Source organism: Uloborus diversus, chromosome 5, assembly GCF_026930045.1.
Source record: "Uloborus diversus isolate 005 chromosome 5, Udiv.v.3.1, whole genome shotgun sequence".
In the NCBI taxonomy this organism is placed as follows: Eukaryota; Metazoa; Arthropoda; class Arachnida; order Araneae; family Uloboridae; genus Uloborus; species Uloborus diversus.
The window spans coordinates 34,483,822-34,502,770 of NC_072735.1; the positions used below are offsets into that span (position 1 = coordinate 34,483,822).

Below are 18,949 nucleotides of genomic sequence, written 5' to 3' on the forward strand. Positions count from 1 at the left end.
GTCAGTCCCCCTAAATAGCTTTTGAGAAAATGCTCAAATTCAAATGAGCCATTTTTTATTCAAAAGGTGTTGACCAGGACAACTCATTCCTGTTTTGTATTTTTTAATTAGCACAATTTTTGTAGAGTTAAAAAAAAGCATCTAAATGAATTGCCATAGACTGTGTACAGAGGGGAAAAAGATTATTTGGTTTTTCCGAGACATTATAATTCCTGAACTAAAAGGTGGATTTTATTCAAGCAAACTTCATGAGAATGAGTTTTTAGATGTAGATGCTGTCAATAGGAAATAGTTGCCAAAAGCCTAACTTGGGTTTATCTTTTTCCAACTGTTACCAATTTTAGTTTATGCTGAAGAAAAAATCAAAAAAGAAAACTAGAAAATTGATGAGAAGTAACTTTTTTTTAAAATCAGGAATCAGAAACTTTCGTTGGCTACTAGAGTTTTCTTTTTTTTTCTTTTTAAATATTGTATTATTTTTATTTCATTATTATATATTTGCATACTTTATTTTAACTTTCTTACTCATTGATTACTGTCCTAAATCCAACGAGCTGATGTGTGCATCACATGACTTCCTTTTACTCCAATTTAATATCATTTCCCCATTATTGGCAATTTTAATGTGATTCAATTGTTTACTCTCTCAAGATCACCAACAATGGCCAAATTAAAACCAAATTTAAAAAAAAAACGCCAAATTTGTCGCCAAGTTGGCAACAAAACTTGGCAACCAAAAGACTGGCGATATATCGTCAAGTGTCCGACAAATTATAACACCACTTGAATTTACATCGAAATTAACAATGATTTCCCCCCAAAAAGGGGCAAACGACCCCCTTAGAAACATTCAAATGCAACCAAAAGGGAAGGTGCACAACTAGACCCCACTAGGAGTTTACGTACCAAATTTCAACTTTTTAGGTCGTACGGTTTTTGAATTATGCAAGATACATACACACATACATACGTACATACAGACGTCACGAGAAAATTCGTTGTAATTAACTCGGGGGTCGTCAAAATGAATATTTGGGGTGTCTGTACGTTCCTAGGCATATATCCACGTGTGGTCGGGTTGAAAAAAACTCATCATTCATTCGGGGTTGAGAAAACAATTTAAGGCCGATTTTTGAGTGAAAATTTTTTTGCGAATGCAATACTTCCTTTTTGTAAAAGGAAGTAAAAATGTGATTGTCTATAGATGAACTTGGAATTCATTTCAACAAGCTATTATTTCATGTGTATAAACAAATTTACTTTTCAATGATGAATGTATTTGTAATTTAAAAACCTTTAGTAATTAAATGTTTTTCTCATTCATATTTTCAGGTACAATGATTACTTTGAGAAACTATATATTAAACCATATACCAGAATTGGTCCATATTTGGTTGGTATGTTTACTGGTTATATGCTAGCAAAATTTCCAAATAAACCTAAAATGAATAATGTAAGTAGGATCTTTCATGGTTATTAGTTTGTTTTTGTCTAGTAAATACTGTTAAAATTAAGAGCTTAAATATTTGCCTTTGTTCATAAAAAATAGGTAACAAAAACAAAATTTCTCAAGTAAATTACAAAATATTGCATAGATATATTTCAGAGGCTAAAAGGAAAAGGCTCCTTTTCAAATACGGAAAAAGTTTTGAGCTTGTGGCACTAAGCAGCTCTTGAAAAAAGAAAAAAAAACCATCCTCGCAACCTGAAAAACAGTATTTTTCATATTTTGAACTTAAATAATTGCTTTTACCGTTTAATATTTTAAACCCGTTTTTGAACTCTTAATATTACTTGTATTATTAATACAGTAAAACCTCGCTATAACGATATTTTGGGGACCAAAGAAATATATTGTTGTAGAGGGATATATTGTTATATCAAGGGCCTATATATTTTGATAATACAATAGGTTTTTTTTATTTAAATGTTATAGTATATGCATTACCTAAGTGTAAATGTTTATATATATAGTATATTTGTAATACATTTATTGGCAAGGTGTTAATTATGATTAAATATTACTATCAATTGAAATAAATTCCGAAAATAAGCTCGTAAACATACCTCAAATCCGTTTTTATTGAAAAAAATCCAATATTTTTGTTTGTTTGGCCGCTTTTTCGACTGTTAAGTCAATTAACAAGGTATACATTGAGTCTAAAGCACGAAAATGATCCTCGTTTGTGGATGGAAGACTTAAATAAAATGTCTGCAGAGATTTGACTGATTGAAGTGCTTCCTGGGTCGACAATAAGGATTGTGATGGACTTGTATTATCATCATCATCATCTTCTTCCTCCTCATCGTTTTCTTCTCCACTATGTTCCATCTCAATAGTAATTTCAGAGAGAATTTCTTCATCAGTAACTCCTGCAAAAACAGTAAGATCGTCATTGCTGTCAAATAATCCTCCACGTCCACTCCATATTTTTTGCCTGTTTTTACCTCGAGTTGGGACACAGATGTTTGGAGATTCAAAACTATTTCCTGATCATATAAAATATCACAGTCTGAGGAATTTTCATCACAATCAGATAACATTTTATCTTCTAAGACACCTAAACCGGCCTTTTTCCAACAATTCAGAATGGTTTTCTCTGTTACCTCCCACCAACTTCCAGCAATAAAGTCACATGCGTCCTTAACATTTAGTTTTAAAAGGGTCTTTCACTTTATTTTCAATCCCCAGAAGTATCGATTCTACCAAACTTTTCCTATAGTATCCTTTAAAACATTTAATTATGCCCATGTCGAGTGGCAGCAATATGGAAGTGCAGTTGGCCGGAAAAAAAACGATTTCAACGCATTGTAGTATTGGAATTGAGGTGTGAGCGGAGCAATTATCAATCAACAATGCAATTTTTTTCTTCCTCTTCTTCATTTCCTTATCTAACTTCAGCAACCATTCAGAAAAAAATTTAGACGTCATCCAAGCCTTTTTATTGGCTTTATGTTCCACAGGAAGACTTCTCACATTCTTGAAGCACCTTGGCTTCAAAGATTTGCCGATAACAAGAGGTTGAATTTTATGTGTTCCTGTACTATTGGCACACAGAACAGTCAATCTTTGTTTTGATTTCTTCCCGCCGTGACACTTTTCACCCTTAAACGCCAATGTTCTATCAGGGAGGAGTTGAAAAAACAGCCCAGCTTCATCAGCGTTATAAATGTCTTCTGGTGCATACTTTTGAAGAATATCTTTCATCTTCTCTTGTCTCCAGGCATTTGCCTCATTCGTCGGAGCAGATTTTTTCTCTCTGTGAATTTCCTGGAAAGTGATTCCATGGCGATCCCGAAAACGCATTAGCCAACAATTGTTAGCTTTAAAAGTTTTGTTCCCTAGCATTGCTGCATATTTCGGCGCTTGTGCACATAACAAGGGTCCATTTATTGGGATATTTGTTGCTCTCATCTCTTGAAACCACTTCAGGACGGCAGCATCAATGTTTTCATTGGGATCGTTTTCGCTTGGGATTAACTGAATTTGATCTCACAGCATCTTCAATATGTTTCCTCTTCTTGAAGAACGTTGCAACTGTAGATTGAGATAATCCATATTTCTTAGCTGCATCAACCTGCTTCATTCCATCATCAATATCGCTGATGACGTTGAGTTTATCTTGAAATGAAATTTGCTTTCTCCCTGACATCTTAGGAAAAAATACACTAGTGAATAAAATCAAATCTTTCGTTTTCGTCGATCATGTGACAGTGATGACGCAATCAGATGGGAATGTTACACCTTTTCAGATCATCTTCATTTGCCACTTACTCAAAAAAAAATTGAACATTTTCTGTTTTTTTACTTGGCAAGCATTTTTAGATGATTAGTTTCCCTCTCCATGTGCATGTTTTCTTTTCCCAAAAAAGAAAAAAAAACACTGTGGTTTAAACAAAATAAAAGAACAATCTCAGGGGGGCGAGGAAGGATGGTTTCAGCTCTTAATTCCTTTGGTTTAGACGCCTTTTGATACAAGGGCGCCTTTTCTTTTTGTTCATATGTGTTGCAAAAGAAATTTATACAATTGTACTGCTTTTTTATTTATTTTGGAAGGTGCATTTTTGTTTTGATTTGTGAAAATAAACTATCTCCAGCGCAATGCCATTTTGGAAACGCATTGTTTAAAATGTAGCATGAAACTTAGAGCTAACCATTTTTAAAGAAAAAATAAAGTTTTAATTTTTTTTTTTTTTTTTTGAAAATAAGAGGGGTTACTTTCAGGATTTTACTGTACTTGAAAATCAAATTATCGTAATAAAGAGGGGTTGAAAACTTAAAAAAACATCGCTTTACAGGGGTTTATTGCTGTAGAGAATATCGCAATATTGAGAGGAGGATAACATTAATTCCTATGCGAGTTCACCGGAACCACTAAATATTATCGTTGTAGAGGGATTTATCGTTGTATCGGATAGCATTGTAGGGAGGTTTTACTGTAGTTGCTTATTATGGAACAACTATTGGCAGTTTAGTACTTATGAGCTTTATATAAAAAAACTAATGTACATAAGAAATTCATTCAATTTAATTGAAATTTTTAAATTGCTACATATATTTTTTGTCTAAATTATAATGTAAGTTTCATGATTTTATTATAATTTCTTTATTTTCTGTACATTAAGATTGGGTGGGATGGGGGGGGGGGGTGATTGCATGGAAAATTCGGTGACTGTTTCTAATGGCTTGGAAGTTATATATTTTACTAATCTGAAAATATATATATATTTAAGAATTTTATTTTATTTGGTTAAGTTAGGTTCCAGTTTAAAAAAAATTGGAATATAGGGGTTGTACTGAAATTTAATATTTGCATGATTATTTGTGCAAGATTATTGTGGCTTCCTGAAAATTGTTTATAAATCTCCAAATAACGGGCTTGTATTTATAACGTTCAAATTCCAAGTTCATTATATCACTGCAAAGTACTTAATGTGGCATCGCAAAGTAATCAAGTTTATAGGCTGTAAATACAAAAATTTACTGGTGTGATCCCTAATAAACTGAGCTACCACTTGAAAATGGTGGGATACTATGATTTCAAACTTTTTATGTTGTTGATTATGTACTGCATTTATCAACAATATAAACCTAATAACAAATTTATCCTGTTTTAGATCACATTATATTTTGGTTGGATTGTAGCCTCTTCTGTTACACTGACGTGTGTTTATGGTTTGTATCATAAGCACCCAACAACATTAGCTAATAGCTTTTTTAATGCTGTGAATCGTACACTTTTTGGAGCTGGACTTTCATGGGTTATCTATGTTTGTTTGACAGGTCAAGGTGGTAAGTAGTTTTAAAATTCTAATTTTTGAAATTTATAAGAGCAAAGTATGATAGGGTCACAGGTGGGGTAAAATGGGTACAAAATAACCTACTTTTGGATTTTGACTCAAATATTTTTGCCAAAATATTTTGTTTCTATTTTTTGTTTTTTTTTTTTTTTTTTTGTTTTATGTATACAGTACATATATGTTGAGAGTAGAATTAAATGGTTTTCACACATAATTTGATACAAATTTATTTTTGAGAGGAGTGTTTATGACTATATGTTTTCTATACCCATTTTACCCCACACAAGTGAAAATGGGTAGCCTGTGGGGTAAAATGGGTATTGAAGTCTAAGAAGTGATTTTTATGTTGAATGAAGCAGCTTTTTTATTTTTTTAAGTACAGTAAAAGTACAGTTTTTAATTATAAGAAACTTTAATGTGTTGTTGAGGAATGCTTTAAAGCAGTTTGAGGTGTGTTCAGAGCCGTGTCCAAGGGGAGGGTTTTAGGGGTTAAACCCCTCCCATTGAGGAAAAAATAATAAAAAAATAAATGAAGAATTGTGCATATTTGACTTAAAATTAGCTTTAATATTGAAATTTGTGTACAAAACTTTTTTCAAAAAGCATTCTCTTTGAAGTTGCCCGGCAACTTACGATTGTCTTCTCTTATTCAACTAAAATCATATTTTGGAAAAACAGAGATAGAGGAACGGTTGAATGAGCTGTCAATACACATTTAATATTGCCTCTTATAAGGGGTTTTGATCTGGGGCGTTTTACAAAAAACGATGAGTGTTGCCGCTCCGTAGCTGCATAGTAATTGTGTTTGTTAATGTAATTTACATCTGCATTGAAACTCTTCCTATTTAGTTTGCTAAGCATTATCTTAGAATATTAAAACCTGAAAACATCTTAATATATAAAAATGAATGTCCTGAGATAACATATATATATACAGGGTGAGTTCGATCGAATCTGCCATACGAAAGGGGGTGATAGAAGAGCTCAAGCGGAGCATAGAACCACCCATTATCGTGTCCAATCCTTAACCGTAACCGAGTTTTGGTAAATTTAAGGAAAATGAGTAAAAAAAACAAAATTCTGAGAAAACGACCGATTTCTGAAATTCCCGTAGGACCTACAGGGAAAATAAGTACATATTTGGAAAGAGCAGACTAAATCCTACAAAATGATACCTTTCCCATTAAGATAGTCGCATTTTACCGAGAGCTACAAGCTTTGAAACATTGGACTCGCTCAGAATTAAAATGGTGCCAACGTTTTTAATCGACATTTTCAAAAACAACCGTAAGAGCTACAATCGGGCAAATCTACCAAAAACTGGCCCATTTTATTAGTTTTCAGATGCTAGAACAACAAATCATATTGGGCTTCAAGTTCAGCTGAAAGTCAGGCTTTTGTTTGAACCAGTGTAAAAATCTGCATTCGTTAAAAAAGGAAAACTAGCAAAGAGTCGCACTTTTCTGTTTTGAATTTTCTATTTCACGATAGCATGTTGCTTTCTTTGTTTAAGAAAATGATATTTTTATATAAAAATAATAGTTTTAACATTTAATTTAGAGAAAAAACACATGAGATAACGATTCGTAGAAATAAAAGAAGCATTACTTTCCCGTACTTTTCACAAAGGGAAAATCAATAACAAAAAATGTTACACCAACATCGATTAGTACATTTAATAAACCTTCAAAATTTACAATAGCTGCTGAAATTGGTCGCCGCCACACCTGATACACGCTTTTGCGAACGGAAACAACCGTTGCTCTTAGAGAAATTTCATTCCTTAGTTTCCCTACTGCTTCATCAAGCCGGTCACTCAATTCTTGCAAACTTGCTACTTCTGTTTTGTAAACTTCTTGTTTTAACAATCCCCAAACAAAGAAGTCCACTGGCGTCAGGTCTGGGGATCTAGGGGGCCAAGGGATGGGGCCCGTACGACCAATCCATTGGGGATACTGTTCAGTTAGAAATTCCCGAACGGCATTTGAAGAATGTGCAGGGGCTCCATCGTGTTAGAAAATGATTTCTGCCCTCTCCTGAACAGGAATAGCATCAAGAAGGTCAGGCAAATGATGTTCAATAAATTCTAAATATGAGCTTCCTTTTAGGTTACCTCGAAACACATACGGACCAATTAAATGATCTCCTATTACGCCAAGCCAAACATTTATGCTGAATCGAGTTTGGAATGATGAGCTTCGGGTTAAGAAAAGATTATGTTCAGCATAATGATGCCAGTTATGCAAATTTATGATGCCCCCTCTAGTGAACAACGACTCATCTGTCCACAATATCTTTCTTAGAAAATGGTGATCTTCAGTGTCTCGGGCTAGTAGCCATCTGCAAAATGTTATCCGCTTTTCTAAATCTGAATTGCGCAGTTCTTGTACTAGAGTAAAATGATACGGGTGATACTTGTTTTGGTGCAATGTTTTCATCACTTTACGTTGTCATAGTCCACCTTCTATAGCAATCGAGCGTGAACTCACACTTGGGTTTTCCACTACTCCGTCCAGCACATACTCCTCAACATCGGCAGAACGGTGATCCTGGCCCCTCTCGAACAACGTACCAAATGAACCTGTCTCCCTGAGCTTTCGATGTATAGAGGCAAACACAGCTCGATTAGGTGCAGAACGATTTGGGTAACGGAGACGGTATTCTTTCTCCGCTCTGCGAGCATTACCATCACAAAATCCGTACACGAAATGCATATCAGCATACTCTTCGTCAGAAAATCGAGACATACCCAAAAATCGAGAAAAGAATATAGCAACTTATCTTTAGAAACTTTAACGAAAACTTTCAAAAACTAAAAACACACTCTCTACTGACTTACTGTAAAAACAATCATAATTCTAGCATTTTCCAAAACACATTTACAAAATATCAGAAGATTAAAAAGAAGCAAACGATACATAAAATATTATGACAAATGAATAATTCTGTTTAGTTTTTATTATCAATTGTTTTGTTAAACAAATGCTTTCTATTTTCAGACTATATTTTTCACAATCATAAATCGTAATCGGAAATCATTTGATGGGTCTGTATACGTTTTAAGGTCTTATAATGCAGGAAGCTCATATTTAGAATTTATTGAACATCATTTTCCTGACCTTCTTGATACTATTCCTGTTCAGGAGAGGGCGGAAATCATTTTCCAACACGATGGAGCCCCTGCACATTCTTCAAATGCCATTCGGGAATTTCTAACTGAACAGTATCCCCAATGGATTGGTCGTATGGGCCCCATCCCTTGGCCCCCTAGATCCCCAGACCTGATGCCAGTGCACTTCTTTGTTTCGAGATTTTTAAAACAAGAAGTTTACAAAACAGAAGTAGCAAGTTTGCAAGAATTGAGCGACCGGCTTGCTGCGCTTGCTGAAGCAGTAGGGAAACACTTAGGAATGAAATTTCTCTAAGAGCAACGGTTGTTTCCGTTCGCAAAAGGGCAAAAGCGTGTATCAGGTGTGGCGGCGACCAATTTCAGCAGCTATTATAAATTTTGAAGGTTTATTAAATGTACTAATTGAAGTTGGTGTAACATTTTTTGTTCTTGATTTTCCCTTTGTGAAAAGCACGGGAAAGTAATGCTTCTTTTATTTCTACGAATCGTTATCTCATGTGTTTTTTCTCTTTATTAAATGGTTAAAACTATTATTTTTATATAAAAATATCATTTTCTTAAACAAAGAAAGCAACATGCTATCGTGAAACAGAAAATTCAAAGCAGAAAAGTGTGACTCTTCGCTGGTTTTCCTCTTTTAACGAATGCAGATTTTTACACTGTTTCAAACAAAAGCCTGAATTTCAACTGAACTTGAAGCCCAATATGATTCGTTGTTGTATCATCTGAAAGCTAATGAATGGGCCAGTTTTTGGTAGATTTGCCTGATTGTAGCTCTTACGGTTGTTTTTGGAAATGTCGATTAAAAATGTTGGCACCATTTTAATTCTGAGTGTGTTCAATGTTTCAAAGCTTATAGCTCTCGGTAAAATGCGACTATCTTAATGCGAAAGGTATCATTTTGTAGGATTTAGTCTGCTCTTTCCAAATATGTATTTATTTTCCTTATAGGTCTTACAGGAATTTTAGAAATCGGTCGTTTTCACAGAACTTTGTTTTTTTACTTATTTTCCTTAAATTTACCATAACTCGGTTACGGTTAAGGATTGGACTCGATAATGGGTGGTTCTATGCTCCGCTTGGGCTCATCTATCACCCCCTTTCGTATGGCAGATTCGATCGAACTCACCCTGTATATATATATCAACGCACAGCCGAAACCGCTGAAGCTTCAGACTTGAAATTTGGCAGGCATGTCCGCATGATTACAAAAGTAACCACTAAGAAAGGATTTTTCGAAATCCCAATTAGTTCGGGAGAAATTAATTAAAACCCCTTAATTTCTGCGAAATTAAAAACCTGTCATTGAAATTCAAATCCCTTATTTTCGAAGGCTTTCCTCCATTCAAATCATTATTCAGTACTTCATCTCAACTTTTGGTCAATAGCGGACTATAAATTTGACATTATTTTTGTTTCTCACGTGATTCTTCGAGGCTTTTCTCAAGTCAAATCATAATGTTTCTGTCTTTTGCTTTTATTTTTTCAAAACTAGAAACGAAGTTTTTAAGAACATCATCACAGGTGGATTATCCTTTTGAATTTAGAAGAGTGCAGTTTCCTGTTAAAGTTTGCTTTGCAATAACCATTAATAAGTCACAAGGACAGACATTAAAAGTAGCAGGGATCGATTTAAGAGAAGACTTTTTTTCACACGACCAATGTTATGTAGCTTGCTCCAAAGTCAGTTCATCAAGCAGTTTAATAATTTTAGCACCAGAAAAAAAACTAAAAATGTTGTATACAAAGAAGTTCTAGCTTAAACATAGGTATAACAATAAAATGTGGATGACCTGTGCTTGCAAAGACAATCAATACTTTAAAAGGATCGTTAATAACAGTTAAAGATCGGTTAAGGACAAGGGCATATATATATAAGGAGTCCAGGGTCCCCCGGGATCCTCCCCAAATTAGAAAAAGTTATAGGTAATAAGTAATTATTATAGGAGATTTTCGAAACTAAGTGCACCAAGCACTGTTAACCCCTGCTAACTCCATTACCCGAGCAATGCCGGGTACGGGAATGCTAGTATGTCATAAAAGAATGCGAAATTTTCTCAGTACTTGTTGCAATATACTGCACAGTAAACAGATAATAGGTTTGAATCTAAACAAACAGTAAAATGGATAAATACTGAAGTTTTCTTGAGCAACCAGAAAGTTCCTTCTGGAAGGTGGGGTTCATAGCGATCCTTACATGTACAATATAACCTCATTTATCCGAACTAGATGGGACCAAAGACAATCCTAATAAATGAAAATCCTAATAATAATCAATAATATTCTTAAATATGCTCACTTATCTTTTATTAAACCAAAAAACAATGCTTTCTATCAAAACTATATCATACCGTTTTTTCTCAATTACTTCATCAGTTATAATTCAGCTGCAATAATATCGGGCTGACATCCAAAAAATATATCATATTGTTTTCTAAATTAGTACTATACTTTATTGTATGTCCTATGCAGGAGTAGTATGCTTAATCGAAATAAAACCGAGTATTTGGCGTATTTAAACTTCCGTTTTTGAAATCATAATTTTAAATAATTATTTACGTAAATATATTTTTTTCTACAAATTTGATTTGGATAAACGGGGGCTAGATAAACGAGGTTCTGCTGTGTGTAAAATACATTACTAGAAAAGGTAGTCTATTATTTAAAGCCTAATCTTCTGCGAATTTGAACCATCCCCCCCCCCCCTCCCCTCCGAACCGCCAAGCTCCTCATTGTGACCATTAAACAGTGAAGAATTATTTGTACACTGTTGTGTTTTCCTGACAATGCAGCTAAGAATGAAAATAATTGAAGCCAAAATCAGGCCCTTCATTTGTTAGATCAGGGGGGGGGTCAATCACTACCCCTCTCCCTGGATTTTACAAACACAAGGATGTGCCATCCAAAACTCGCTTTTGGAGCAATCTTGGGAGCAGGAAAATGGTAAGTTTGAAGCAGTATAACCGTGAATTTGGAGCAGCCTGGAGCAGTAAAATTGCAAATTTGGAGCAGCATGGAGCAGTAAAATTACCAATTTTAAGCAGCTTGCAGAAGCAAAAAGTTAAATTTTGCATCAATTTGGAGCAACTATGTATATTTCACGCACAGAAACATGTGTGACATGATAAAATAATAAAAAAGGAGATTAAGGATGCAAAAAACCACGAAGATCTCTTAATTACATTTATTTATTTTGTTTGAATTTTTATTTTTATTTATTTATTTATTTATATTTTTTTGTCTAATATTTTTCACAAAAAACAAGTCATATCCTGCTCTACTTTTTTCTTACACTGATTTAAATTTAGTTCACATATTTACTTTGCTTAATACATTACTGCTTTTGTTCACATTTAAGTTTTGGTGCTTTGATAGCTATTTTTAAATTTTGTTTGCTTTTATGTAGTTCATACATACATGTAAACGACATACTATATATATATATATATATATATATATATATATATATATATATATATATATATATATATATATATATATATATATATATATATATATACATAAAACTCAAAAACATATTCAAAAAAGGCTTTAAAAAAAGCAAAAAAAAAAAAAAAAGTTCAATTTAAAGACTTTACCTCAATAAGCTACAAGTGAGTTTTAAAGAGCTATTAATTAATCTTTTTTTGTTTTTTTGGTACCTGTAAGTTATTTACTTATATTTGATCTTATACACATAGGCATATATGTTACATACTGAGCTACTTGATTAAAAAATCTGAAGCTCAAGCAAAGGCAACCATTAAAACCTTTTATTTTTAACTGTTTGATATTTAATCAGAAAATTAATAATGAAATTACAATGAAAAAAAAAATGCTTTTGAGAAATGATGTCATAAGAAAAGGAATTTTAAAATACATGTGAAAAAATATGTGAAGAAAAAATAAAAAAATTTGAGGCAGGCTCAGAGTATGGAAAATGATGCTTGAATCTCAGAAACTTTAAATGTCTGCATATTCATCGCAGGAGCATTAGAATTCCCCGATTTTTGCTATCTTATGTGTCTCCCACCAAAATTAGGGATAAATTTTCTGTCCTAAAATCTTAAGAAACCCAAGATAAAAAACTGGTGAACAAAATTAATTTTTACAAATGGCATTTGCTTCGATCAATTTGGATGCAACTGGATTGACATTTTCGAGTGGGCGTGACAAGAAAAAAACTAACAAGTCCTCTTCTTCTGAAAACAAAAGATAAGAATGGTTGAAAATAATGGTCAATGCAAAATTTTTCAACTCAAAGGAACCGAATCACATAATAAATTAAAACGATCGAATTTTTCATAAGCGGATGCAATCGGATTTTGAAATACGCAAAAATCGGGACTATATTTAAAAAATTGTAAAAACAAGCTCTAAATGCAAAAAATTTTGCAAAAACTGCCAAATATGCAGAAGGAACTGCAACATTAAATGCAAAATCGCACGTTTGGCGCAAGTTTGTCCGATTTTGGAGCAGAAAAATTCATTTAGCAGTCTTTTGAAGCAGTTTGACACAGCTGGCACATCCCTGCAAACGTGATGAATTTAAGCATGTATTTTGTTGTTTTTCTAAATAAAATGTATTGAGCAAATACTTTGCCCCCCCCCCCCAAAAAAAATATATTTTGAACTGACAGGCCTACAAAAACCCCTCCCTTTATGAAATCCTGGACACGGGCCTGGGTGTGTTTATAAGTGCATAAAAGAATTTGGTATGTTTCAAAAAAAACTTGTATTCATACCCTTTCTACAACGCGAAATTTCGACTTACATGAGGAGTCTTGGAATGCATCCCTCGCGTAAGTCGGGACTCGACTATATTATTTTTACGATTAAGTTCTTACTGTTACTAAAGTCGAGTAACATGAACCCTGTTAACCAGAAGCCCCCAAAGCAGAATACTACTAAATTTGCGACGTACGTCGCAGAACAGATGCCTGAGCTGCAGAACAATTTTGTTTAAATGTGAGAGGAAAACTGACAAATTTTCTGCAGAAATTCTGTAAATTTCTGCAGAAATCACGGTGCCGAAAATCTGCAGAAACTGCGGTGCAAAAAATTGCAGAAACTGCGGTGCAGAAAATCTGCAGAAACTGCGGTGAAGAAAATATGTAGAAACTGCAGATTTTCTACACGTATCTTCCAACTCAAGATAGAATTTTGCAGAAATTCTGCGTAATTCTTAAAATTAGAAGAAAATCTAAAATTCTTGCAAATTACGATAATTTGGCAGAAAGCTCGCGATGTTGAATTCGATAAGTCCTTTGTAGCACTTTCCCAATCGATCTTCATCCATTTCATTTTCCGCCACACACATATGTTTTGGAAACATGCCAACATTGAAACACGTCCATCGAAAGAAATTGCGTGTCACATTTGAGATTTCAATCCCTTTGCATCCAGAAAATATTTCAAATATTTAGAAAGTTTTGAAGTGTTTTATTATATACAACCAAAACTCTACTCATTTCATTTATTATTTCAGCAATTTTTTTATTTAAAAGCATTATTTTAATTACTCTTTCATGCCATGCAAAATTAACCAAAAAAATGTGGTTTGATACCTAGGTTCAGATTTTTAGAAACTTTGTATCTTTGCTCTTTCTATGCATTTTAGAAGGCATATAAATTATTTTTGGAGAATCTCAATCGGTTTAGGTTTGACACCTTGTTAAAGTTTTTTTTGATTTTATAGTTTTCATGATCAACTAATTTTACAAATTCAGTGCTCTTTAATTAGTCATTTGGTTGAAAGCTGTGAAGTTTCCGGAAATATATCTCATTTCCACAGAAATAAATAGCAACAGTCCAGTTATATATATATAAAAAAAAACCTCCTATATGAAACGATTTTGATTTTTGGCACGCAATTGTGGAAAATGTCACGTTTTTTCGCGTACAATGCTTGAAGTACTTGCAGAACAATTTTGGTCAAATGATTTTACGTTGCAGAACATTAAAGTATTCTGCTTTGGGGCCAGAAGCTGAATCTTCTCTCTCTATTGAAACATGCGTTTGGAACAGTTGAGGGGCTGCCAAATACGTAACCCCCCCCCCCCCCCAGCCCAATTTTTTGACCTAGCAACGGCCCTGCTTACCCCTTCAAATGCTGCGGAGCAACCCCCAAAAATAAGTCCCTAGAATAGGATAAAAACCCTGTAGAATTAGCTCCCTTTCATTTCAACTGTGCAGGCTGTGCCATGAACCCCTTGTAGGCACCCCTTCGAATATTATCATTTACATTTCAGAAACTACTTGTAGTCCTTATTCAATACACGTTAAGATTTAGAGAGTGGCCTGTTCCCTCACAGTGGAAAAGCAGTGTAGTGGCGAAAACTGGCAGATTAAAAGCAAAGCATTCGTTTCTGAACACTAATCTCGTTTTCGGAAAAAAGTGGTGAGGATTTTTAATTGCAATTTGTGTTACACTAATACCTATGTTTTAACAAAAAAAAAAAAAATCTTCATAATAACATTTTTAGTATAAAATGAATTTTTAATCAAAATATATCACACTTTACATTTTATAGAAACTACGATAATGCAACTTCACAGAAAAATTTAAAACAAGATGGATGTGTGTGTTAGGGGGGGCGGCATTATGTACCTTTGCCCCACCTCGGAAAATTCCTAGATCCGGCACTGATCGATGGAACAAGTTAATCATATTTATATTGAAAAATAGCTTTGTATTTTGCTCAATATGGTTTGTGTTATATACTGATAAGAAAATAAAAAGCTGTATTGTAAACCAAAAGCGGATGCTATAAGATTGCTGCGATTACAGCAAAACGCTAATATATTACGCATGACACGTGACATCGAAGAACCGTTAAATTAAGTTGAAAGTACTTTGTTTTCAACAAGTAGTAATTGAATTACAACAGTTTTGAACAAAATGTCAGAAAAAACTTTAAATTTTGAGAGAGAAAGGAAAGAAAAAAAAATCAAAGATTTTTTTTTTTGTTTCTTAATCTAAGGGGAAATTTTTCAGTTTTTCTGCATTGCTACTTTAAACAATTTTAATTATTTTAAAAATATTGCTATTTAACTTAGTTTTGAATGAAGCAAGTAGCTTGGAATTTTCTAAAAAAATAACCTGGAAAAGTCAGGAAATTTTTTTTAACCACAAGTGTATGAACCCTGTGTATATGTGTCAGACATTTTTGAACTTCAAAGATGTTTTTAGTATTATTCCTATAGGTCTAAGTTAAAAGGTTCTGCTTGGGAAAATGTGGTAAAAAAATGAGCTTGAGAAACTTCTGAAGGGAAAATATTTATTTGGCTTTCAACATGGAAAAAGCTATTTAAAGAAATCAGTATTTTAGCTCAGCAGGAACAAAAGTCATTAACTTTAACATACAAAGCAATACATTGCATCAACTGCTAATGAGCCTTCAACTCAAATTCAACTAGTGTCTATAAAAAATGCTACAGCTCTTAAAATAGAACTTCAGCAAAAGACATTTTTTTGTTATTGCTTCCAACTAGCTTGGGGACGACACAAAAATGAAAAGAACCACTTCTCAAATGCAAATAATTTTATAACTGCACGCAAGGAAAAAATCTCACATGCAAGACTACCACTACTGTTGCCAAAATAAGAAACCCGGGAAGAAACTCATGGGATAAAAAAGGGACTTAGGACTTCGACTCAAACCAGTTCATTTTAACGAATTGTCGAAACGACGTCACATAGTTCATTTGATGCCACGTTTGCAAAGGATTCTGCGATTTTATTTCTCTTTGCCATGTGCCAAAAAACAAATTTTTATATAGAATAAGGACATTACATTATCGTTTCTTTTCATCCTGAGACAGATAAACTAACAAAAGGCAACAATTTCACTGGCCTTTAAGAAAGGAAAATTAATAAGGTATTACAGAAACCCAGCAACAGAAACTTATCAATGTCTTATCATGCATGGTGATTAGCAACGATGGCTGCTGCTACACATTCACTAAAACACTGGCAAGAAATTTTTGAAAAATTTGATATTTTCAAATAATTACTAACTAGTCGACCCGTGCGGAACTCCGCACTGTGCTTCAAATCGTTCCATAAGACATTTCGCTCTTTAAGAATTTCAAAGGAAGAACATTATGACGAAGAACCGAAAAAAAAGTAAGCGCCGAAGAGAAGGCATGTAATTTAAAGACATCAGTAACAAAACCTCGTTAAATACAACGTTGTGATAATTTGATCATAGCTCCCCTTTTAATCGTACATATTTTCAATGCAAACATAAATGTCATTAAAAGTGTGGCTGAGTGGTGACTCGTGAAAAAACAGGTTGTGACAAATACAGTCCTGCACATGTCAGCATCTGACGGGAAAAAAAGAAACATGAAAGAGATATTTATTGGCACGGATTCGAATTGGCGCCATTCTCACTAACAGCCCGACACCCCAACAAACCTAGCAATTGCGCCTTCCTTTTCGTACGATATTCATTGAAGGAATGCGTAGTAAAAAACAGCAAACAAGTTTTTTGCCAAAAAAAATAATAATAATAAGATCATGCATCTGTGTTTTGTCATTAACCAGCATGATACGATTTAAAATTATTCGCAAAGCATGGACTTTGATTAAAGAATGACGAAGATCTCACGTAGCGATTGAAACAAACATTCTAGAGAAGTAATAAATTTGATTGAAAATAAGTGTTTTTATCTTTGAATATTGAACTATTTCACATAGAAGGTTGCTTTAACCGTTACGGCTTAAATGCCCTCACATGTTTTTCTTTTAATTGAACACTTAAAATTCAAAACCAAAACCAGTTGAACTGAGTCCGTTCTTAAGTGTAATTTTTCGAACGTAGACAAAATGTATTTTTTTTTCAGCAGAAAGCAGAGGAGAAGAAAATAATTTCTTGCTAATGAAGTTGATAATACTTTTAATGCTTTATATCGTATTCGCGCGAATAAAAAATTAAAGGTTTACTGAGTGAAACTCGTAGTTTTAATCGGGCGTAGTATTTTTTTCATTTGTACAAAAGGTCGAACACTGCTATTAGAAACATCTACATTTTAGCATACAATAAAAATGTTTTTCTGCACAAAAAGGATTTCTTTAGGTAAATCTAATACTTTTTTATGCTTACATTATGTTGAGTGGTCTGGATGTAGTCAAAGAACACAGTTCGATTAACAATCAACTTATCCGAATGATAACTGTAGCCTGCATAAAGGAGTCGAAACACCAAGTAGCATTCCCACTGCATTTATTTTATTATGTGTGTATGTTATGAGCACATGTAATGCGTAATACTAATATAAATTTGATATTATGTCGGACAGCCCAAGCTTGCCCGAAGTTCAAATAGTTTATAGCCGAACGCTCTACCGAAAAAAACTTATCAATTAAACCGAACAACTAAGTCCAGTGCTGTTAAGCTTTATTAAAATATGAACACACACACAGGCTATTTTTTTTTTTTTTTTTTTTTTTTTTTTTTTGCCGAAAGCGACGTAAAAAATGGAAAACTGCATTAGAACTTTGCTTTAAAAAATGCATAAGAACTACAGGCAGCATCAAGGTTTTGAAACAGCAAGAGGCGATTTCGAAAACTTGAATTTTCGACCGTAAGTCTTTTTTTCGTCATTGGCCAGCCTGATAAGTTTTAAAATGAGAGGGGATTAATATATAAGATAAGATATTGAAGAAAAATGTTTTTATTTTTGAAAATTTTTACAATTTGTTATCGCAGGCTGCTTAAACCGTTATAACTTAGATGGCAGCACGTGTTCATCATTTAACATCACGGTTAAAATACAAAATAAATTGAACTATGCTTTCGAATGTAGTAAAAATGATAAGCTATTTGTTTTTTAGCAAAAAGAAGAAAAAATATATATTTTACCCTTCAAATTGAGGTAGTATTTTATTTATTTGTACAAAGAGTCAAAAACTCATTAGAAGAATATATATTTCAATATACGATTTATTATTTTTTTTCTGAACAAAAAACAATTCTATTGTAGTCTGAAATCTTAAACCTGTTACTTATATTTTCGCTTACATTATGCTTTAATTTTCTTTCCAGAGCCGAAGCTTCAAAAAAAAAAAAAAAAAAAAAAAAAACACGTGCAATTTCGAAGTAATTTAGCACAAAATCACTGAATGTTTTCATATCAGCAAGGAGCATTTCCTTCTCATTTATTCTATTCCCTCATAGCTGTTATTCATTTAATCCAGTGTTCATGTAATGCGCGATATTTCTCTAATTTTTTTGTTGCAGATTGTTCGGACGTGGGTCCGAACTCGTAATCTTCTGGTTATGAAGAGAACGCTCTGCCGATCAAGCTACTCAGCTCTGTCGGTCATAGCGCAAATTAAAGTTATAAGTTTGACCGAAAACCTTATTCTGGTTCTTTAAAACAGGTTTTTCGGTTAAAAGAAACAATTTTCAGACCTTGGGTCTATTTTTCGTCAGTAGCCAGCACCATAAGCTATAAAATAAGCCGTAAATCAAAGAAATCGATCAAGAATTGAGGGAAAATTGGCGTAGA

At 33.4% G+C, this 18,949-nt stretch overlaps 2 protein-coding genes across 2 annotated transcripts in view; one reads left to right on the forward strand and one right to left on the reverse strand.

Moving 5' to 3' along the window:
* Positions 1–18,949, forward strand: part of LOC129222773 (nose resistant to fluoxetine protein 6-like) — a 63,535-nt gene that overhangs the window by 42,035 nt on the left and 2,551 nt on the right. Inside the window, exons 12-13 of the mRNA XM_054857308.1 lie at positions 1,333–1,453; positions 5,119–5,293. Of these exons, the coding sequence (XP_054713283.1) occupies positions 1,333–1,453; positions 5,119–5,293 (296 nt within the window). The remainder of the gene's footprint in view (positions 1–1,332; positions 1,454–5,118; positions 5,294–18,949) is intronic.
* Positions 2,901–3,653, reverse strand: LOC129222774 (tigger transposable element-derived protein 6-like). Its single transcript, XM_054857309.1, is given in 3 exon segments — positions 2,901–3,144; positions 3,146–3,461; positions 3,463–3,653. Coding segments are annotated over 3 exon segments (588 nt in total). The 3' UTR covers positions 2,901–3,063.